Genomic DNA, 22,948 nt, shown 5'->3' with positions numbered 1-22,948 from the left:
CCCTGGTGGGACAAAGAGTAGTTGAGTTTTTCAATCAGTAGTATGTATCTTTGGTTTTTGCCAATGGCATCACTATCTACATGTCTCTAAGCCCATATATCTTATTATATCACTCATCCTTTTTTAACCTTCACAATTCATGAAAACTGGTCATGCAATATTATTTTTCTCCTTTTCTCTTTGCATTTATTGAAACTCTGTCAACATCAGCCAAAACCGAAAAAAAAAAGGTTGGATGAATGGAGAATAAGTTTTAATATGCTGTAAGTAAAGAATGTCAAACAAGAAGTCAGCAAGAGTTGATAGATTGGAGAAGAAAGGGAGGGAAAAGAGAGATGAAATTGACTCTAGTCTTATTTCAAAACGTTGAACGCTGCCCTCATCAAGACAAGTGAATAGAAATTACTCATGTTGCTTTGCTTTGTTCCCCAATGCATTTCTTCCCTTATTAGATTATAAGGCTCCATTTGTCACTGATTTTTTTTTCTTTGAAGAATTTCAACGTAGCAATAATTCTGTCGTTTTAATGTTCAATGAACAATTATTATTTTCAAAATGAATAGCAAATTTTTTTTATGGGATGAAGAAAGCAAATTTTTTAAAGATTTTATGCCTCTAAGGCAGTATTCTCGAACCATTAGCTACAGTTCTAGACATACAAATTTCAGCATTAAGAACATTACATCTTAATCCATAATTAGATATTGATCAGACATAATATTTAGATTTAATGAAGTCTAAGTTATTGAGTAATCGAGGATTAGATCTGTGTAATCCATCCGGCCCAAATCATCCTTAAATCTTGACCATCTTGTGTTTTTGCCATCCTATGCAACCAAAAAGTGCAGGGAATGTAAACCCCACAATGTTGAAATTCTTATTTGTCCATTGATAGCCCTCAGTTACCTTTTTATCCTATTTATATATAATAATCTTCTTCCTACAACCACCATGAATAGTCCACGCTTCAGAAATCTTTTAAGCCAATACAGAATGGTAGGTTGCATCTCCACTTTTGTATTTTCACTAATCATAGCACATTAGCTTCTTTATACAGAAAGAAAAAGATGCAGTTTCTTGAAGAGCTGGCTCATTTTATACACTACTTTTTCTCTTCTCTCTAATGCTCTAATAGCCACTTAAATTAATTGTAGTCAAATGAGTCTTCCTTTATGTTTATAAAGAAAGATATGGGATGTTTTGATCAGAGGAAGAAAAAGGAAAGAAGGTTGGTAGTTGGAGCAGGCTTTTTATGCGTTTAGGTTCTTTTCCATTGCCTTGGGTATTGAAGATGCAAATTTCTCATTTGCTAGGTTCATTCACTATTTCTGCATTATACAATGTTTTTCTTTTACCCCTTGTTTCTTGCTCATCTCATGGGGAGGTTACTGCATCCAGCAATCACAAGGGCATTAAAGAACACAAGGTATGCCAACTTTTTGTCCTAGCTAGTTTGTTTTGCCACCAAGGAAGTTCAAATTAATGATCAATTTATAGTTCAAATTTACGACGTCTTTCCAATTTATTCCATCCTAATGTCATCTTTCCCCATCTTCATTGTTTTTGAAGTTAATACATAACTATTAATAAATGTAACTTCAGAAGGTAATTAACGTGAAAATTAATGCTGAGCATATATATGACCATGCATGCATTTGTCAATATATATTATTAGGATTGAGTTTAACCATGCTTCATTCTTTAATTAACAATATTGCAGCAGAGTACTCAAATGACATCTTATATGGCTGTTCATGGCCTTCTCCTCTGGGTTTCAATTGGGTTCTTAATGCCTGTTGGGATACTTACAATTAGAATGGCCAACAAAGAGGAAAGTGGGAGGAGGGTAAAGGTTTTATTCTATCTCCATGCAATATTGCAGGTATTCTCTTCTTGATTTCTTTCTGCAAATCTATTAGCATTACATATAGCAAATATATATGCTGTGGTAAGACTAGTTTTACATATAGCTGCAGATCATAACTATAATTTGTGTGTAAAGATGAGATCAGATGGAGCTGGTTGTTTGTTTGTTTTATTTCACTATTATAACCCACTTCCACTTTAATAATGCTGTCCACAGTTTTTAATTTCTTCATACAGCCCATTGATTTTTCCCAGTAATTATCTAAACCAACTAAATCATATTTATCATGAAGACTTGAATAAGAAGAAAGGGAGATCATGTAGTTTATTTGTCCATATAATTATGATCATGTGTCAATATTTTTGTGCTTTGGTTGGTTCAGTAATGCATATTTAATTGATTATTATAATTTTCTTCTTAAATTTAGTGAGTACTTTAGGATATGAATTACTTTAAAGCTGGAATATATACTATTTTCTTTCCATTTGACAGATGCTTGCAGTGCTGCTTGCAACAATTGGAGCTGTTATGTCCATAAAGAATTTTGAGAATTCATTCAATAACAGCCACCAAAGATTAGGTCTAGCCCTTTATGGTGCCATTTGGATGCAAGTCTTGATTGGATTTTGCAGGCCTCCTAGGTAATCAGTTCGATTTTTTTGTCTTTTGGTTATGATTGGGGTTCGAACTTGACACTTTTAACTCTGAAGTCGACTCCAATGCTGTTGAGCTAACAACTCATTGGTTAATGGGATCAATATTTAACCATCTATTCCGTCTCATTTTTCAAAGTGATTGATTCACCAAACTTAATTCATATTTTTTTTCCCCTTTGTATGGTTTTATTCATCTTTTTTTGGTAGAACCTTGTTATTTCTAACTTTATATTAATTCCCCCCTTTTTTTACAGAGGAAATAAAAGAAGAAGCACATGGTACTTAACACATTGGATTCTTGGAACAGTAATATCTCTGATGGGGATCATTAACATCTACACTGGTTTAAAAGCCTACCATAAGAAAACATCAAGAAGTACTGGTATTTGGACTATACTTTTCACTGCTGAGGTCTCTTTCATTGCTTTCTTTTACCTCTTCCAAGACAAATGGGAGCACATACAAAAGCAAGGGCTTATATTAGGCAATTCCCAGCAGCCAACCCCACCTTCTGATCAAGAGAATGTGCTCACTCAAAGGGATAACGAAAAGATCTTGTTGCCTGAACCATGTGGCAAGCGTAATGCACTTGGGAATTTGTTTGACTAACTTCGGATTCTTTTCATATGTTTTTAGTTTCTTCTTTTTTACAAATTGATCTAAGTAGTCAAAAAATTTCATACCCTACTTTTTGATGCCTTTCATGCTGATAGAAAGCACATCCCCATTGAAGAATAATTCAGATGGAGTATGTTTATATGGATCAAAAAGTGGAGTATGAATAACTTATCATTTGTCTATAATAGATATTTATTTTGTTGTGATGAATATTTGGATTTTTAGGTACTTGAGATGCAGGTGTTTATAGCGTGATTATGTTTGAGAAATGTAATAAAAATTTGTAAACTTCTCATGTATCTGGATGCTGAATGAATGAATGATTGAGGTAATGATATTCTACTTTCTGGTTGGTTGAATACTAATGGGGATATGTAAAAGATTGCTTCTAGTTTTTTAGTGATTCTATAATCTGATCAAGCAAGATTTATGGTTATTTGTACTGGTAATCTCTAACTACCGACTCTGTCCAATGTCTGATCCGTTACCAATGGTTTTAACCTTTAATTTCCTTTTGTCTGAGAAAGAAAAGGAGAAAAATAAGACCATTGAACTGCTAAATCATGTTATTTCTTAAGACATCTACTACAAGTTTTCTTTTGTTCTTTTCTAGGATAAGTGATTGGCATGAAAGTATTGAAGACTCACTTTATGTTAGAGAATTAAAAAAAAAGGAAAAAGGAAAGAGAACTTTGGGTTAACCAGCCGAATCGACTGTCTATCATGGCTTAATGGGCCAATCTTTCTTTATTGTAACCCGGATGATTTGACAAGCCCAATGCATGGATACTCAATACATGAGATTTTCTTGAATCAAATGCCTTATGATTGCATCTAAACAATTGAGATTACTGAACTCTTCCTCCTCATTTCTCATTGAAGATAAACAAAGACTCTCCACACAGTAAAACCTTTCCAGACAGTAATCAAATGGCTTCCAATGATCACCATGTCCATGACCATCACCACCGTCATCATCATGAACATGACCGTGAGTAAGTATATTCTCATATAATTTTTTGCAGTTTTAATGGAGTGTATATAATTTTTTGATGATCTGGTTTCTGATTATATGTTGATATTCTACAATAAATCAACAACATCATGGGTGGGAGCTGATGGGAGGGTTTATCATAGCCATGATGGACTGGCACCACACTCACATGAACCCATTTACTCACCTGGATACTTCAACAGAAGAGCTCCACCACTTGTCAACAGGGATTTCAATGGAAAAGCTGTCACTGTTGGTAGTGGTGGCCCTGTTGGTACTAGGTATTTTCTATTTTCCTTTTAATTTTTTTTCTTAGTATCAACAATTAACATGGTTTCACTTACTTTGTATTGTATATTCGTATCTGTTATTTCTTTGCTATGAAGATTAAGAAATGATTAAAGTTGCCACTTTATAAGATTTTTCAACAAAGATGACGCTTTTTTTTTGCCACAAAGATGATGCTTTATTGAATGTGAACTAATGGAGATTTCGATTTAGAGTTTTCTGGTTAATAGTATAGAATCCACTCCACGTAGCACAACCTTTCTTTTTTGTGAAAACTCTTGTATAATAAAATAGTTTACTCTCCAAGCCCATGGATATTATACTTTTCTTGAAGGTTTGTGGTCTTGGTTTTTTTGGGGTAATAGTGACGTAATACTAGTTTTTCAAGGTTTTTATTTTTGTTTCACTTAAATTCTTGAATTTTTTTGGTCCTAAGTGCTTTCATTCTTTTCTAGTCATGGCCTATAATTGTTTTTCCTCTGTTTAACTGTAAAATTATAATGCAACTCTTGGTGCTGTCCTAAAATATCCTAATAAATGCAATCTGATTATATTGGTTCTGCCATACAGGAAAAATGCTTTAATGCTGGCATTCTGTAAATTCCTGCGAGATAAGTACAGTCTTGCTGCTGTAATTATGACGCATCTTGTACTTTGAGCTGCCATTTGGTGATGAGTGTTTACCTTCTGTTAAATTCAAATCTTTAGATCTTTGATATGCATGGACACGCTTTCAGAGGAAAGGGTTTCCACATGTTATCTAGACTAGACTGCGAGAATAATTGATTAACCAGTGCCACAATGGCCATTCTTTAAGCAGATATGGTTGAGCGGCTGTAGCTTCTTTAAGTAGGATGGTCGATAGATTGACCCTAAGTGCACCATGTGGTATAAACCAGGCCATCCACTTTTAAAAAGATTAAGAAAGGGCATCAAAATTTTCATTGCAGCTACAGCTGCAACAAATTTTTTTACTGAATCTCCAACTCCAGTTTGAGTAAGGTTACATTGAAGATACCAAACTTTACAAAACATTTCTTTCTTTGAGGAAAAGCTTCTTCTTTTGGACTACCAATCTACTATTCAGCTTTAACTCATTGATGTATGGCGTGCATAAAAAGTCCTCTCTGCTTTCAGTTCTCAAATCAGCATGCGACTTAAAATTTATTCTTTAGCAGTAACTTAAGCCAAAGCTTGAATGATATACTGGGAAGCATGGCATAACTTCAGGTGACAAATGATATATTCACAAAAGAAGATGGTGAGTTCTTGGTGAAACATGAAGCACCTCCAGAGGAAAGGATACGTGCTGCAGAAACAGGCTATTCGTGAAGACATCAGCATCAATCTTTGGTCCTCTTGAGGAGCTTTCTAACTTGTACAAAACAGATTTACTTCTTTATGAATCTGGAGGAGGTAAGTTCAATGTTTTAATGAAGTGATTCGGTGTGAAAATTTGGAGAAAGAAGCACGTTGTGAAAATCATCTAACATTTTTTTTTTCTAATACCCTTTTTGGTAAAATAAACCATTGGTTATTCAATTATGTCTATGTTTTTAAAATGGTCAATTAACTATTAATATTTTTATTCAGTCACTTCAAGTTTTTTTTTTTTTTTTTTATCACTCAACGGTTGTTTTTAATGATGTGCTGACGTGGCAGTATCATGTTAGCTACCAAGCGTCACGTAATATTATTACATCATTTTTCATGACAATTATTAGTATATCATATAACATGTCAGATAATATGATAGTATTATATAATATGTTAAATAATGTGGTAATGCCATATGATACGTAATTGTTGATGTGGTCGTGCCATTTGATACATGATTGCTGATGTGATAGTGTCATATTTATATAGTTTCAACGATTGAGTGATAAAAAAAATACTTAATTTAAATTTAAATAATTAAATTCAAAATTTTAATAATTAGATGATCATTTTAAAAACACTCAGATAGTTGGATGACTAATTGTGCATTTTACCCTTTTTTTTTGCTCTAGGAAGAATGAAAAAGTGAGTATTAGCCTCTATAAATCAGCGAAAAACAAAAACAGTTGTACATTTGAGTGTTGCCAAGTAGAACCAAGTTCAATCAGAAATTTCCAGGTTTGTGTGAACTTCTACGGATGCAGATAATTTAGCTGCAAACTTCAGCAGGGAACTAGCCGACTATATCAGCTATATAATAGATGTATCTTGTGGTGAAAAAATCCCTAGGAAAGGTGGCCCAGGGATAACCCAAGCTAATCTCTTCGTATTTGATTTGATTTTATCGTCTGTTGCATTGCTTTGTTTCTACTTATTTTTGTCCATGATGTCTCCAGTTTCACAAGTAAAATTTGGAATTTTAACATGAATTCATAACATTACAATAATAGGTGATAAACAAGACTGACCTTGCCCCTGCAGTTGGAGTTGGCTTAGCGGTCATGGAGCGTGATGGAGGGCCCTTTGTTTTTGCTCAGGTTAGTTGAGTACTTCAGTGCATCCATCACCAAAGCGAAATAAAAGCACGGTATTCTTTGTCATGTGTTGCATCAATTAGTTTGAAAATCAACAAATTTGTTTATTGTTAATATCATGAAACTTGTATCTTCCCTTCATTCTCTCAAACCCTTCTTGATTTCACCTTCCACGAAAGGCACAGAGGTAACACATCAATTTTATTGCTTGGGGACCGTGGCATTACAATACAAGTTCTTTTAGTTGTTAATGACTTGTGTAAATTATATATTTGCAGGTGAAGCATGGGCATGGCGCCCAGGAAATAGTAAACCACATGTTACAGGCTTGGAAAGCAGCGACAGGAAGGAAGCGCAAATGATCTTTCTTTTGAAGAGCCTGTAGTTCATACCCTGGATTGTAATTTATAATTCATGGAAGCACAAAAAGAGTGAAATAACCTGTTAACGTCAATCTGATGCATATATGAATATCCGTACACTTCATTCTTCCAAAATTGAGTTACATTTTTGTTGTTTTTTCTTCATTTTTAAATAATTAAAAAAATGTAGGAAAATAAATAGTTGGGGTCAATGTAGAATTTTAAAAAATTGATGTATAAAAGAGAAAAAACTCCAGGACTACGACACGCGCCAAGGGGTCCTGAGTCGTCTAATATGCGTGCTTTTCACGCGTTGGTGTTTTCACTTTTCTCCACAACTATAAACCACCCGACCCGGGATTTTCTTGGGTGGACGATTCCGGATCTTTTCATCTCTGCGGATTTTGAAGAGGCAACTTTACAACAACGGTGCAGAAAATTTCTTGTTTTGCAAATCATTTCGTTTGTAACAAAATAAATTTCAGGCGATAGTATAGAACATAGAAACGTAGAGATATCTGAATTGTAGAGAAGTCTAAAAAATGGTAGAGGAACAGAGAAAAAAGATGGTGGTGGTGTAGTCGCTAGGATGGCTAACGGAATCCTTCATCATGCCTAAGAAACACCGCGCCATCGAAGGCGTTGGTGCCTCCTCCATCCTAAAACTCAAAGCCCAACTCTACAAATCACAGGAAGAATCCGAGAAATCCAAGGAATTAAACGGTCCCGATGTCGAGTACCACAGCGCCAAGAAAAGGATCGCCCCTCGCGATACCTTCTCCCTCAAGAACTCCGGCGTCGACGCTGGCGTCCTCAAATATTTTTATTTACCCTTCTTTTTATCATTACTGTTATTATTTTTAATAAAAGTTAATCTAATTTGGCGAAATTAGAAATTTTTTCTTTTTGGGTCTCTCAATTTGGTTTGTTTGATTGTAGGGACAAGCTTGAGCTGAAAGCGGTGAAGGATGGATCAGCCAGCTACGCGGCATTGGAGAAGAAGGCTGAGTTATATGATAAGTTAGTCAGAGGAGAGTTGTCGGATGAGGAAGATAAGGAGAAATATTGTGTTGACTTTTTCAGGAAGGGTGTTGAGCAGGGGGAATTGCAGCCGCAAGTTGATCATGCTTCGGATAATTTACAAACAGGAGGTGAAGACGGTGAGAGTGATGATGGTCCTTTCTTTAACACGAGATTTGTAGGGCCTGGAAGAACGGCTGGAATTGTAGACAATGATGAGCATAAGCGTTTGGTAAGGTGAGGGTTTTAGTTTTCTTTTTGGTTAATGTTATTCAGGTTAACATAAGATGAGATGTTTGATGGAGTTTACAAATTTCAGACATGTTTTCCCGTTATTACAGTTTGGATTGTTGCCTATGGCTATAGCTTATTAGAGGTGCAACTGGCAGGTTGGGCTTGAGATTTAACCACTCCATCTCCTGGTCGTGGAGTAGAACAATCTCCTAGTTGCAAAGATCTTTCATCCCTTTCCATCATTAGCTTCCTTTCCCTTTATGGGCTTGAGATTTAACTACTTCCCTTTATGGAATACATTGTTGAGTGCTTAAAGATTTGAGATAAGAATGGTATGCAAATTTACCATAGGTATGAATGGCGAAGTTTTGGAAAAGGAGCTGTAAATTTTAAGTTAATGCCCCTTTTTTAATTCCTTGCTACAACCAGTAGTTGTGGTTGTTTTATCTTTGCTTATTTTTGATGACTTAATTGCCCGAGGGAGTGGTATATACCATGTAGGCTAGGCAATAGTCCATGGAATATGATAATCTAGGACATTACTGAAGGTAGTGAAGATTCAAAGTAGTTAAAAGTTGCACTTTAATGTTAAACTGAAAATGTTTTTTGATTGCCGGTTTATGCTTGCACAAAGCTATGTATTGTGGCATATTGATATAGATGTTATAGTGATGAAACTAAAACTGAAGGCCTTAATTGTTTAATTGATGGTTATTCACAGGGAGGTTCATGAAGAAGCAAATCAAGCAAGGGACAAGGTGTCTGAGCTTAATTGCAAAGGCAAGAGCAAGCAGTGGCTCGTCGTGAGAAACTCAGGCAGGCCTATCTTCAGAAACAACTGGAGAAACTAAAAGCTGCATAAAAAACAGAACAGACTTGATTTGGGAGAGCTGGAAAGGAGATCACTGCATTGTTTTATTAGCAAGGATCGGGATTTAAGCTCAAGTAACTGCTTTATGTCTGAGCACAAGCATGTGATAGGCTCCATCGTTGCTTCGATCTGCAACTAAAAAGGATGGAATTTTCTTGAGCACTCCTTCTGAAACTCGCTTTTATTGTTTACTAACTTCTGTTGATTTCCTCTTTTGTACATAACAATTCATAGGATAAAAACCAACTCACCAGTTTTACTCACTAGAATAGAATTATTTGTTGGTTTTATCATCATTCTTTTCGAAGTTATGGCCATTGAAGTTGCACCATCCTCATTTCTCTCTCCAAACATGGACGTGGCTAATTTTGTTGTCAAAATTCTTTTCATGTTATCCTATCTAGTATGGATAGAATTGCAGCATTGGCATTTATAAAAAAGCAGGGTTTCGATTTTGCTAGTGTAATGTATATGTTTTAGGCAATGAACGATGGGGGACTGTCAATCTGAGGCAAGACAAAAAGCATTAAAAAAGCAGGAGTTCGATTTTGCTAGTGCAATGTATATGTTTTTGGCAATGAACGATGGAGGACTATCAATCTGAGGCAAAACAAAAAGAAGTTATGAGTAATGTATATGTTTTAGGCAATGAACGATGGTGGACTATCACTCTGAGGCAAAAACAAAAAGAAATTATGAGCGACTCCGCTGGGGATCGAACCCAGAATCTCTGGTTCCGTAGACCAGCGCCTTATCCATTGGGCCACGGAGTCAGTTGTTGTTATTGACTAACTTTTCATATATTTTTGTAAAAAATATTTATTTTTTTGGTCAGTAACCTTTTCCTCACCGGAAAAACCATCCCTGTTAAAAAGAAATAAAAAGACACCATCACTCACCCCTCCTCTCCGCCGCCCGCACCTACTCCAAGCGCCAGCACCACCTCTCTTTCAACCATCTCTTCCAGTTCCACTGCCACTTCCTTCACGCTAAACGACAAAGGCTCCCTACTCATCAAGAAACTCCCAGTGGGTTGGAACCCACAAATTAAGCAACCCTTGGCCTACCCTAACCCCTCCAAACCTGCACTGCATAGGGTTATCAACCGGCTCAGAAGCATCCCCTCCTTTCAACACATTGCAAAGCAAAACCCTTGCACTCCCCACAGGCTACTCCCTTACGTCACTTGACCATGCGCGTATATGTCAACGTTCAGAGCGGCCAACACAACGTTCTCCGCCAGCTTTGCGTGTAACTTTACCTTCACTACTTCGTTCCAATTGGGGTTGGTCCCTCCATACTCATCCACATGGTCCTTTTCCACGTAGACAACCGCGAATGCTTTCATTTTGATCACGTCCTTCAAGTTCTTGAGGTCTTCAGCTGAGATTATGAGAACTTCGATCGATTTCTCTTAGTTGATCTTCCCGTCGTTGGGATTTTCTGGTAACTCGATTTGGCTTTTCTTTTGATTTTTCTAAGCAAAGAAACCTTCCAAATCCAATTTGTCCAAATTTTCAATTGGGCTCTGAATCCAGTTTTGTGGCCCAAAAATACCCTATTCTGTGGACTTCTTTGGTCAGAATTTCTCTGGACAGAATAACCTCTGGCCTTTTGTTTTGCAATTTGGGCCTATTGTTTCTAAATTTGACCTATATTTCGACTTTGGCCCAAATAAATCAGGCTATATATATATATATATATATATATATATATATAGAGAGAGAGAGAGAGAGAGAGAGTATGTGTGCGTGTAGATCTTGAATAAAAATGATACAGCTGTTGGTGCTAACTGCTATTCTGCTTCCAAGAAAGCAAGTAAAATACAATGAAAATGCCAACTAAACCATTTCCAATCTAATTATCTAATCATATTTTCCTGCTTAATTTACATTTATAGGCTACCCTACTAACCACGTTACTGGTATGTTAAATTATGCCTTAAGATGCCCAAATAATGTTTATTTATCATTGTAAAGAATGTTCAAGGTAATTCTCTAACGTGATCCCCCATTTCTAAATTGGCAAACTCTTTGACAGATTGACAGCTTTATTTTAAGTGGAATAATAAATACTGAAAGACTGCAAAGACAATAGTCACAAAAGATAATGTTTCCATGAATAATTCAACCCAAAACCCAATTATCTAACGCTGAAAATATTGTGTGATACAAGCAGCTTATCCTCACTGGCAAGTGGGAATTAGCTAAAACTTGCCTGGAATGATTATAGGTATATTTAAATCAGTTTAATTTTCATGATTGTAAACAATGTATAATGTGCCGTTGCATAGTCAGTCCAGGCTGGTATAGTTTACAAGAGTGAGAAAGGAAAAAGAAATTAGCTGACAACACACTGCCTTCAAATGATTTTGTTTGTGGTTAAACCCAACAAAATGTGGTTGGCACATACTTGATTATTAGCATAATCTTTCCCTATAAAAATATTTGAAATCTCTTCATTTCAGTCAAGCTCAAAAGACACTCCAATAGCTTCTCTCACTTTTTGTAATTCTTAAGTTCAGCTGAGTTGGTCAGAAATGGAGGGTAGCAAAATGGCCATGATTTTGATTGTCTACATCACGGTTCTTGCTGTTTTTATCACGGGAGCCACAGCTTGGAGGGAAGATCGAGGGGCGATTGCTCCATCGCCAATGGAAAGTGCTGGAGTGGCTCTGGGTATTCCTGCTGCACTTGCTGCCCTAGCTTGTATGATTGCATGGTTCTTTTGAATTTAATTACTTTGTATTTACTTCTTCAAAAACAGAAAAAAAAAGAAGAAGCTACTTTGTATTTCTTTTTGGTGAATATTGCCCAAACCCTTGTTTTCTTCTGTTCTCAAGTTCTGTTTCTGTTGGTTGATTACTTGATCTTATTCTAAGCACTGGAATTGAGGACGGTGGAGACTGAAAAATTCATTGTTCTTTTGAAGTAAATGTTAATAAAATCTTCTCGTGTGTGTCTATGTATATATATTTCAATGTTAACAACTTTATTCTATTTGTTTTACATTTACGTAACCATATTTCCTGATATATTGCAATATTATCTTGTATTAGATAACAAAGAAAATTATTTGTTTGTCAATCTTTATTTTTTGTTATTTTATTTTTTATTCAATCTCTAATTTATTTACTTTCTTTTTCTGTTTTTGATAATAACTTTGTTTTTTTCTTCACACTCTCAGCTGCTCTTGCACCAAAAACACTGGCTAATTTCTTTTCTTCTTAAATTTATATGTAAAGTAAAAATTATAATTTTGAGGAAATTGAGTGATTTTGGGAACCAAAAATAATTTAGTGAACTTATCATAATTAACTAAATTAGTCAAATTATCTTTAGTTGACTCCTAGTCCTACAATACATTGGATAATTAGAAATTAGTGAAGGAAGTGTTATGGTTTATGTCTTTATGAAAGAATAAATGGGTTTTGAGCTTTTTGGCCTTCTCAAAGATTAATGGTATTTACGTAACTTAAGCACTCAAAGGTTACACCCATTTGAGTCGAGTACCTTTGCCTTCTTCTGTTCTTGAACTGCAAACAATTCATAGAGTAGATCCACAAAGTAACCATTGAAATCAGACTCCAAAGAACAATACCATACAAGTTACGAGTAATTAGTTAAAGCATTGGTGAATTATCATATGTCAGCAGATGATCTGAACTTTCTGCATCTTCACTTGCAGAAGCCAAAATTCTCAGTTCACTTATCAACTACAACGTTTAGTCATTCTTTTAAAAAACAATCTTAGAACAAATCATGAGTTCTGCAAACCATGACTTCCATGCCGACGTGAACCGGATCCATCACCAGTCCCACAATAGCCGCTATGGTGATTGCTTGACAGAAAAGCAGCTCCCAACCTGCCTAGTTTGGTCAATCCAGGTCTTCCCTTACATCTCATACTATCATGTGCACTGTTTCGCTAGCTATCATCAATATATTATCATCTTGCAGTTTCTGACAATTGTGAAAAAAGTGGCTGTTACTACATAGCCTTTCCATATTTGGGGAAAATGGAATAAAGAACATGTACATTTATCATGTGAAACACGAGTGGATATGAGCTTCAAAATGTTATACCAAAGAAGAAAGGGGGAGAAAGAAATGTCATTCGCCATTTAGAATATGAAAACTTCATTTCGACAGTCCCATCCCAACAACCATATATCAACATTACCTCTAATATAGACATGATCTCTGCCCTTGAGTAACGGGCATCTGCTCCGGTGTTGACAACATTCTCTACTTCTGCAATTGATATAGTATCCTTGTGGTTTGCTCGCATATGCTGACCAAATATAGCTTTAAATGCTTCTATTCTGCAATCCATCAACAGGAGATACACACAAAAAATTAAAATGAACCTTTACTAGTACTGATACAATAGAGTAGAGTTGATTTTGGGGAAAAAAACATGTGTTATCTCGTAATTGATGTGTTTATTAGGACTCATACTTTTCAAGAAAGTCGGTAGCAGTGGGTTGCTGGGCCGTTGGAGGATCATCTACTTCCATAGCATCTGTGGTTGGGCTAATTAAAGCAAAAGAAAAGAAGGTCAACCACATCAGGATAAATTTGATTCTTGACTAATTTTCTGATAAAGTTTATACAAAGAAAACAAAGTACCTACATTAGAAAAGATAATTCATTTGCTTATATGCAATATTTATTTGTAAATTATAAGCAACATGCATTTGTAAAATCCACATCAAATTTTAAAAGGCTTATCACATGCTCACCCTTGACTATCAGCTTTGCGTTTTCTAGTTTCTTCTCTGTGTTGTTCTTGTTCACGCTCCTCCATCTCCGTCAATTCTTTATGATAAATAGCAAAATTTAGAACTTTCAGAGCAGCTTCAACATCAACTTTTGTAACCTGCCATGATAAATCATCACGCAATAGAAGTATGAATAAAATGCATAAACCCATAACGTAATGCATATAAAAGGAACTATAACGAAGCAGCAACAAGCAAGAGCCAAACATGCAATTCAAAGACATATAAACATGAAATCACCATATTAGTTTTGGTCATAGTTAATCCCAAAGATTAAAGATTGAATTTAAAGAGTATAAAAGCAGGTTTTGAAAAAAAAATAATCTACAATGAACAGGGTATGGAATCCCAAATACCATCACATTAAGGAAATGACTTCTTCTTCCTTTTTTTTTTTTTTTTTTTGAGGAAATGATCACCTTTCTGCTTAATTTCAATTTTGCATGTGCAGTTGACAGACGAATTATTGTTTCCAAGGTTCTAGCTGTGATAGGAAGGGTTCCGCCAGTCTACAAATACCAATCAGAGTATTAGAATTACCAATTGAAATAAGTATATCAAGGTGTTGGCTGATTACAAAAGCAAACCTTTGCATTTGAACTGGCATTTCTGAGCTCTGCATAAGCTGTTGCAATGTGTTCTGAAGCCTGCAGATGAGAACATTTTAGAGTAAGCCCTGGCTAAGTTACATATGGTTGGGGAGACAAGTTAACAGGTATATCAAGGTTTATTTAGAGAAGATCTTCAAGAATTCCCATGCACAGTATTTCTATTGATTAAAACAGGAAAGAAGAAAGCAAACAATTCAAATGAAAGGGTATATATATATATATATACAGTAAAAGAAAGAACAGTTTCAACCTCATCAGTCAGCTCAGACTGAATCCTGTGCTTTGCATAATGAATATACTTTTTGAGGAACTTTACGGTAAGAGTATCACGCTTTCGACCTCTTTCTGTTTTTCTTCCATGTAACATTCGGTTATACTTGACAAAAACAGATGAATCAGCGTCAGCCTCATCTTCTCTTCCATATCTAGAACTCCCATCAAGAGCTGCCTCGCCTGCATTATTAATTACCTTAATAGGTATATGTGTCACCAGTATTTAAGCACACAAGAAGACACTTTGCCTACCTCCATCAATAGCAGAGCGAAACCGATGCATTCTCAAGACATGCTCAGAAATTTGACGATCAATATCAGCATCCATTTGATCCAATACAATAAACAGCAAATCAAATCGAGAAAGCAAAGAGTCTGGAAGTCCAATGTTCTTTGTTGGAGTCAATGAACGATCATACTGCATGTATCAACCAACAACTTGTATAAACTCAAGATTTACAACCTTGCTAGTGGAGATACACTGCATATTATTAACCAATATACACTTACAGTTCCATATATGGGATTTGCAGCAGCTACCACACTGCACCGAGCATTTAATGATGCATGGATACCAGCTTTGGCAATAGTTACAGTCTGCTGCTCCATGACTTCATGTATCGCAACACGATCTTGATCATTCATCTTGTCAAACTCATCAATGCAGACAACACCTCTGTCACCAAGGACCATTGCACCTGCTTCCAGTCTTCTTTCTCCTGATCATAGAGATATTTAATTTCCTCAAAAGCACCAAGAATAAGACCATAAGCTGAAATGCTAGAATTAATTGAAATGCTTTACCTGTTTCTTGATCAGAGGTCACAGCAGCTGTCAAACCAACACCAGAAGAACCTCGACCAGTGGTTGAAATGGCCAAGGGAGCAAGGTTCATGATTGCTCTTAAAAGTTGAGATTTTGCTACAGATGGATCTCCAACCATCATCATGTTAATGTCCCTAAAAAGGGGTAAGAATTTGGCTTATGTTAAGACTTAAGCTCTACCTAATCTAAATCATAGTGGTATAGACTGCATAAAGCATAAAATGAGAAGAAACAAGGCGCAGCTAAAAGGAAGGAATAACATCAGTAGGGCCATTTTTTATCAGATATATAATTACAAGGACACTTAAATAGTAATAGTACAACTAACCCTCGTAAATGAGTGCCATTCTTCAAATTCTTTTCCACTCCACCAAGCATCAGTAAAACCACAGCTTTCTTTATCCATGAATGCCCATATATAGAAGGTGCAAGGGAGTTACCAAGCAGGTCAAATGTGTCATCTCTTTCTGCTATCTTCTTAATATTTTTCAGATCCTCAGGACTGTAGATTGGAGCATTGGCCTCTTTGTTGAGCAGAGAGACATTATTAGCTATAAGGACAGTTCTACATTGGAAAATCGATCATTCAGGATTGTAAATAGAAAAGACCTAACTATAAGGGGGATTAAGAATTACATCCAAATGATGCACTACAAAAGAGATACCTGAATACACCATTCACACTACCCTTGGTTTTCCCTGGAAGAGCTTTATATATCCCTACAATAGCCACACGATCTCCAGGCTTGCATGAATCAACCAGGTCATCCTCAACTATGACATCCACAGTTCGTGGAAGCTGACCAGGTGCAGCATTTTCAGGTACTTCTTGAATTGATAGGGTCTGGTGATCTTTGTATTGGCACAACCCATATTCAGTCACCAATAAGTTGCCATTTTCATCCTGAAACAATATTCCCCATGAGACAATGCTTAATCCAGTAGCCATACTGATACTTGGAGAACTAAACAGTGGAAATTACCCTAGTCGGATACACAGACCCAGTTGGCAAACCATTGTTGGAGGTGATGTCTCGGTATTCCCGAACAGTGAAGTTCTCGGTGGCAGGACAAAAGTGAACGCTTTTGACAACCTTTGGTCTTACCAGAGAACCTAAATGGGGATAGGTTCAAGTTAGCTATACACAAAACAGAACACAGCAAAAGCATCGATAGGGAAAATTCCAAACAATATTACTAGGATTGCAAACATTATCTACAGTTTGTAAAAGTGCACAAAAAGCATTAGGGAGTTTCAAAACCCAAAAGAAGCAATTTTAAAGCATGTATTATATAAACAAACAAATCATTATACTTAAAATTTGAAAGAAAAAAGGGGGATGGGGGCAAAAGGACGTACATTTGGTGACAATGCCCACGACGCATACCATGGAGCCAATGAATTCGGAGAGGAGCTCTCTGGGTGTGACGCGACGAGAAACAAAAGGGCCTTCAAATCCCACGTGAAGAATTTCTCCTTCTTTCAAGTATTTCGGGTCAATACTTTTAGCAGCTTCCGTCACCGCATCGCAGAACGGTTGCATATATTCACTCGGATTCTTCAAAATCCTAAAACTCGGAACAATAAGAAACAAAAACCCAAATGAGTTTAACTTAACCAACGCTCAAAAATAAAAAGAGAGAAGAAGGAGAGAACCTAGGAGCCAAGTTGTTAAAGGAGTAGAGATCAGAGATGTTGACGATGAGGCGGCGGCGCTTGTGATTTATCATAGCCTTGATTTCATCTTGGTAAATCTGATCAATCAATTAGACAAAAACTAAAACCATGAATAAAATTATTGCTACGAATATATTTGAAAAATAAATTTAAAAAAAAAAATGAGAAGAGAGGGAAATGAATAAAGATGGCTGGAGGAAAAATACATCTTGAGACAAGAATTGGGTGATATCTTTCTTCCTATCTGCATAATCTTGAGCTCCCAACTCCATTTTTTTCTCTCCTTTTCTTTTTTCCTGTTCTACAGAAAACACCAAATGCTAGCCCCTCTTTTCTTCCTTTTTTTTTTTTTCTTCGCCGAGAGGGAGCGTAGTTTTGGCGGGAATTGAGTGCCCTTTTTTTTTTTTTTGTTAAATCTTTAAAATAAAAAATAAGAAAAAAACACATAACTCCATGGCCCAAGGGATAAGGCGCGGGTCTACGGAACCAGAGATTCTGGGTTCAATCCCCAGTGGAGTCGTTTGGTTTTTATAACCTTTGCGTAGCCTCTTCTCTTTTCTTTTTCTTCAGTGTACAGAATTTAACAAGACCTCCTTTTTTTTTTCTTTTTCTTCAGTATACAGAATTTTGCGAGACCTCTTTTTTATTCAGTGTACAGAATTTAGAAAGAATTAAATATGTAGGCTGTCTAATCTAAACAAATCTTGGGATCCGTTGAAGAAGCTCGCTTGATATCCTGAGCCCTAAGGCCCAGTATTTCACTCACAAACATAATTTAGGACGCAACAAAACGTGTCCTTGATGATTAGCCTCATGAAGTAGTCTAGTTCAAAGAAGATAAAAAGAAAAATTGAGTCCACAATTCTTAATCTTAGGCTATAGCAGTATAGCTAGAATTCAACTCAAAATTATTACTACAATGCTAACAATTACAAATTGGCTCAAGAACAAGATTGAAGCAGTATTGATAACCCGATAAATAGCTGACTTTCTAACAACCAAGATCTATGTTCCCTAACAAATGCAGAAAAAGTGAGGAGGCTTTCATGGCTTGAAAGCAGAAAATGCCACCACAGAGTTGTGTCCACCAAATCCAAAAGAATTCGAAATTGCTGAATCATAAACAGCTCAGTTAGAATAATGGATTCTGATTCAAATCAACTGAAATTAAGTAGAGAGAATACAAGCTTGAAGAAATTGAGACAGGAACTTGTAATGTAGTTTGAAAGGGTTAGGAGTCTTACCAACATTAACCTCGTGCTGCTGCTTTTCATTGGCGACAGTGTCAAAATCAACTGACGGCTCTGGATTCTGCATTCAAAATTTTAGCACTTTAAGGATTTATAGAGGCACATACAATAAAATGCTTAATCTATGAATAACAAATAAAATCCATGCATGAACAACAAACACATTATCTTAAGTTGGTTTAAATACAATTCCCAGAGCAAACATAGTATCAAACAAGCAACTAGCACGTACAAATTGATTTATGCTAGGATGCAACCATCCTGTGGTAATGGCCTTCACAGTGGCAATGGCTTCTAAACCACCCGCTGCACCCAGGCAATGCCCTATCATAGACTGAAACAAGAAGCAAAGCAATTAGCCAATAGCAAGAGAGCAACATTACAGTATAGTCATCTCAAATTTTGCAAAATTTGGGAGAAACAGAGAAAGTACCTTTGTTGCATTGATTTTGATGTCTAATGTATTCTTGAATACCTTTTTAATAGCATTTATCTCAGCCAAGTCACCAGCAAGCGTAGAAGTTGCGTGTGCATTGATGTAGTTAACCTGAAAACCAGGACTTAATTAGTTTGCTAATTTCATAAAATAACTGCATACTGACCCCTATTATTTGCACTTCCATATCTAAGTAAACAGCAACATTGACCAGTCACTATAATGACTTAAGAATAACCATTAGGCCATTTCTCTACAGTGTCACTTAAATTGAAGCCTAAATCTAATTGATAATAAAACTTCTGAGAAAATGAGATGTTAACTAGATGCACATTTCGAGGACGATTCAAAGGCACCATTAAGTTCACCATAAAACAGAGAAGTTATTAGTGCTATTGAATGTAACTTAAAAAAAAAAAGGCTTCCACAGGACAGGTGTCAGCAAACCTAGATAGAAAGAAACAACATAACATGGGCAATGAGAAAAATCTAGAAACCAGACCAAACTAGATTACTCCTACCACATTTACGAGAATTGAGTAGAAAAGCAGAAAGAATCACCTCCTCAGGGGAGACACCAGCATCTTCAAGACATCTCTCAATGCATGAAGACACCCCAAGACCATCAGCTCTTGGATCAGTCATATGATAGGCGTCACAATTAACAGCTCCACCTAAGTACTCAGCAATAATTGGAGCACCTCTTTTCATTGCATGTTCCAAGCTCTCCATTATCTGAAAAGCAAAAGAATTAACTCATTATAAAAGATTGTTGCATTTCCGCCCTCATCAATATAACTCAGTTGAATATAACCACAAATAGAGAACTAAGTAACAATCAAACCAAGAATCCATAAGCAAAATCACCAATCCCTTAACTCTAGAGAAAGTCTCATCAACCAAGTAGTTCAATGTGATAAAAGAGAAAAAAGTATGCAAGTATAACTGGAAATCTTTTCCTCAGCTCCCAAGTTGCTGAACATTTATGATCCATTCCCACCAAACACCACAATAATGTGTTAGAAAGTCCACATAAATAGTGAGTTAGGGTCCATCCGCAACAAAGAACAGACTCCAAGGGAAAAGAATTTGATATTATATAGGAAACGGTCAGTTGCTCATTGCACACACGCATACCATAACCAGGCTCCCTCACAGATATACCTTAAAGCCTGGGCAAAAATGCCTACTTCTCTTAACAATAATATCACAAATCACAAATGGAGGCAAAACAAGATGCTAACCAGAAATAGACAACATAATAACCAACAAGAAGCTAAATGATGCACATATAGGATTAGCATTTAATGAATGCTAGCTTACCAATACTCCAGCACCTTCACCCATTACAAAGCCATCTCGATCTTTGTCCCATGGCCTTGAAGCAGTTTGAGGATCATCATTTCTTTGAGACAATGCCCTACAGGCAACAAAACCTCCCAGCCCAATAGGAATGATTGCAGCTTCAGTTCCACCAGCAATCATCAATTCAGCCTCACCTCGACGGATGTGGTTGGCAGCATTATAAAAGCAATAATTGGAGGTAGCACAAGCAGTTGAAATTGAATAATTGGGACCCATGAGGCCAAGCTCAATTGCAAGCAAGGCAGATGCCATGTTTGTTATTGCATAAGGAATGAAGAATGGTGATATTTTTCTATAACCTTTCTCAATCAGATTTTGAACGCCATCAGAGAACACTGTAAGACCACCCATACCAGTTCCAACAAGCACTCCAGCTCGCTCCATATCGATCTGCAACAAATACAAGTTCAACAAATTTTTGTGAGCACTATTGGGAGAAAAAATTGAAACAGAACACATTGTTTTAAGAAGCATTATTAACAACAGCTGAAATTTCAACACAGAGCTAAAGCACCAAAATAAATTAAATGACGAATAGAAGCTAAATTACTTGACAAGATAAAGAATGAGAACAATAAATCCAAAGTCCTGTTGCCACTCATAATTCTAACAACAGATATCACTCTCAACATATCTATTTTTCTTGTATCCTTTCATTCTATAGGGTATGAAATCATCAATAGGGGTAAAAAATTTAATCAATAATTTCATCTTTCTAAACACCCTTTCAAGGGCATATTTCCGGTGGATGCATCACATCTTGAATGTAAAATTAATAATCTGATAAATTAATTGCTTTCAAATAGAAGATCACATTAGCATTGCTGAAATCATTCCAAATGAAGATTCTTTAAGGCAAATGTACAAGATAACTCGGTTTTCCAGTTATATAAGGATTCTCAATATTTAAGAGCTTCATCAAATTGAGGACAGAAAAGCTTTATGTTTGAACGAAATAAAAAGATCAGAGACCGAGTCAACAGTGAAATAGAGCAAAAAATTTGTAATGGGCACATTGCTTAAATCAAAACAAGCAACATATCATTCTAGTCAAAGTCATTTGGACTTATATTTAGATCCCATTATGAATTACATCTAAATATAATGAGTTAAAAAAGCATAGAAAGCATTTATTGATGGGGAAAAGGCAAAAAAGCCCAGAAAGAAATTGCAACGATCCCATTGGTTAACCAAACCATGACTATAGAGCATTCATCTCAAGTAAATAACCCAAAAAAATTGCAGTAAGGACACAGCAGCAGAAAGCACATAAAAACATAAGGATCTGTAGAATTAAGCTACATCTTGCTAAGGTTCAATGATTTCATGCAATTAACGAAACAGCTGTTTCCTGTAAATATCGCACATCGCGCAGGCCAATAAAAGAGTAATCTTTGGATCTGTAATTCAAGAATAAAACATGCAAATCACTAGAAAAAGAGCTCAATTAACAAACCCACCGACCAAAAATCATTAAAAGAGAAACCACCTTAGACAACTTATCGCCTCCGAGATCAGCATCTTCCAATGCCTTCTTTCCCGCAACTATGCAGTACCTCAAGCAATCGTCAAGCCTCCTATCGTTCTTTCCATCAATGTACCCTTCAGAATTGAACCCCCGAATCTGACCGGCGAACCGGGTTGGAAACTTGGAAGCATCGAACCGGTCGATGGGTCCGATTCCGCTCTCTCCAGCCAGCAATTTATCATAGTAAGCGTCGACATCATTTCCGAAAACGGAAACCAATCCCATACCCGTAATAACCACCCGTTTCTTGGGGTCCTTCTCGCGCTTGGGAGCAGAAACGGTGGGGGATGAAGCGGTAATGGAAGAGAATTTCTTGGTTGGCCTGGGTGGGAGTCTCGATACATTGGGGAAATGGGGATTGGGATTGGGTTTTAGGAGAGGGTTTAAAGGGGAAGCTCGAAGAGATGGGGCTTGGAGAGCCTGCATGGTTGATGGGGGAAGCTGAGGGCGATGATAACGAAGTGAAGAGAGAAAACTAAACAAAGGGGACTTCGTATTTTTTGTGTGTTGCGGAAAATTGGAATCGGGCAACTTCAACCAACAACAAAAGTACGCAGAAAAGGGAACCAAATTCAACTGCTAATAAATAAATGGAAGTAGTAAAAGAAAAATACTAGCCACCCACGCGCCACGGCTCTTATATATTGACGCTCATATCCGGATTCTGGCTACACTTACCAGCCACGCAGACACTGCCGCACCGGGCCGAGTTGATGCGGTGAACGTGGGATTCATTTTAAAATATAGATAGGATTGGATGCACTCTTTTTCACCTATAAAAATGGAACCTGAATCATGATCAATATAATAATGTTTTA

General features: G+C 36.4%; 4 protein-coding genes, 1 long non-coding RNA gene, 1 other non-coding gene and 1 pseudogene across 16 annotated transcripts; 4 read left to right on the top strand and 3 right to left on the bottom strand.

The window, feature by feature from the left end:
• Positions 1–931: 931 nt before the first annotated feature.
• Positions 932–3,514, top strand: LOC111280999 (cytochrome b561 domain-containing protein At4g18260-like). Of its 2 annotated transcripts, none has more exons than XM_089757520.1 (4): positions 932–1,426; positions 1,724–1,882; positions 2,360–2,508; positions 2,778–3,514. In XM_089757520.1, the coding sequence occupies exons 1-4, from the start codon at positions 1,253–1,255 to the stop codon at positions 3,130–3,132; spliced, it is 837 nt and encodes a 278-aa protein (XP_089613646.1). In that variant the 5' UTR covers positions 932–1,252; the 3' UTR covers positions 3,133–3,514. The 2 variants fall into 2 exon arrangements, with proteins under 2 accessions (XP_089613646.1, XP_022724298.2); XM_022868563.2 differs by having other exon boundaries at positions 933–1,426; positions 1,721–1,882.
• A 156-nt stretch (positions 3,515–3,670) lies between these two features.
• On the top strand, positions 3,671–8,195 carry LOC149510651 (urease accessory protein G-like). 8 transcript variants are annotated; one of them, XR_016335247.1, is made up of 6 exons: positions 3,671–4,136; positions 4,257–4,416; positions 4,994–5,038; positions 5,654–5,839; positions 6,811–6,897; positions 7,173–8,195. XR_016335247.1 is itself a non-coding variant. In XM_089757527.1 (6 exons), the coding sequence occupies exons 3-6, from the start codon at positions 5,825–5,827 to the stop codon at positions 7,254–7,256; spliced, it is 288 nt and encodes a 95-aa protein (XP_089613653.1). In that variant the 5' UTR covers positions 3,778–4,416; positions 4,994–5,038; positions 5,654–5,824; the 3' UTR covers positions 7,257–8,195. The 8 variants fall into 8 exon arrangements, 2 of the variants coding, with proteins under 2 accessions (XP_089613653.1, XP_089613654.1); XR_016335244.1 differs by adding an exon at positions 6,437–6,538 and having other exon boundaries at positions 3,761–4,136; positions 4,994–5,839; XR_016335246.1 differs by adding an exon at positions 6,433–6,538 and having other exon boundaries at positions 3,761–4,136; positions 4,994–5,839; positions 6,842–6,897.
• Positions 7,624–9,712, top strand: LOC111281311 (uncharacterized protein At4g18257-like; annotated as a pseudogene). Its single transcript, XR_016335248.1, has 3 exons — positions 7,624–8,073; positions 8,196–8,513; positions 9,232–9,712. The product of XR_016335248.1 is annotated as an uncharacterized protein At4g18257-like (transcript).
• A 369-nt stretch (positions 9,713–10,081) lies between these two features.
• On the bottom strand, positions 10,082–10,154 carry TRNAR-ACG (transfer RNA arginine (anticodon ACG)). The gene has a single exon. It is a non-coding gene; the product is annotated as a tRNA-Arg (tRNA).
• Positions 10,155–10,713: 559 nt separating this feature from the next.
• Positions 10,714–12,211, top strand: LOC149510650 (uncharacterized). Its single transcript, XR_016335252.1, has 2 exons — positions 10,714–10,827; positions 11,906–12,211. It is a non-coding gene; the product is annotated as an uncharacterized LOC149510650 (long non-coding RNA).
• A 724-nt stretch (positions 12,212–12,935) lies between these two features.
• LOC111280349 (DNA replication licensing factor MCM3-like) lies at positions 12,936–18,196 on the bottom strand. 2 transcript variants are annotated; one of them, XM_089757517.1, is made up of 16 exons: positions 17,758–18,196; positions 17,531–17,628; positions 17,234–17,442; positions 16,857–16,987; positions 16,539–16,777; positions 16,202–16,438; positions 15,853–16,007; positions 15,559–15,767; positions 15,301–15,466; positions 15,026–15,228; positions 14,752–14,811; positions 14,521–14,673; positions 14,126–14,262; positions 13,842–13,916; positions 13,564–13,705; positions 12,936–13,343 (listed from the first exon to the last, which is right to left on the bottom strand). In XM_089757517.1, exons 1-16 carry the CDS (start codon positions 17,821–17,823, stop codon positions 13,284–13,286), a joined length of 2,340 nt encoding a protein of 779 aa, XP_089613643.1. In that variant the 5' UTR covers positions 17,824–18,196; the 3' UTR covers positions 12,936–13,283. The 2 variants fall into 2 exon arrangements, with proteins under 2 accessions (XP_089613643.1, XP_022723378.1); XM_022867643.2 differs by having other exon boundaries at positions 14,584–14,673.
• Positions 18,197–18,325: 129 nt separating this feature from the next.
• LOC111280351 (3-oxoacyl-[acyl-carrier-protein] synthase I, chloroplastic) lies at positions 18,326–22,870 on the bottom strand. Its single transcript, XM_022867644.2, has 7 exons — positions 22,092–22,870; positions 20,561–20,992; positions 19,799–19,972; positions 19,235–19,348; positions 19,034–19,135; positions 18,796–18,862; positions 18,326–18,663 (listed from the first exon to the last, which is right to left on the bottom strand). Exons 1-7 carry the CDS (start codon positions 22,554–22,556, stop codon positions 18,596–18,598), a joined length of 1,422 nt encoding a protein of 473 aa, XP_022723379.1. The 5' UTR covers positions 22,557–22,870; the 3' UTR covers positions 18,326–18,595.
• Between the last annotated feature and the right edge of the window lie 78 nt (positions 22,871–22,948).

Source organism: Durio zibethinus, chromosome 28 (assembly GCF_047325235.1).
Source record: "Durio zibethinus cultivar Kanyao isolate XHJ-2024 chromosome 28, ASM4732523v1, whole genome shotgun sequence".
Taxonomy (NCBI): domain Eukaryota; kingdom Viridiplantae; phylum Streptophyta; class Magnoliopsida; order Malvales; family Malvaceae; genus Durio; species Durio zibethinus.
The sequence above is the reverse complement of the archived record's forward strand: the minus strand, read 5'-3'. Positions and strand labels throughout refer to the sequence as shown.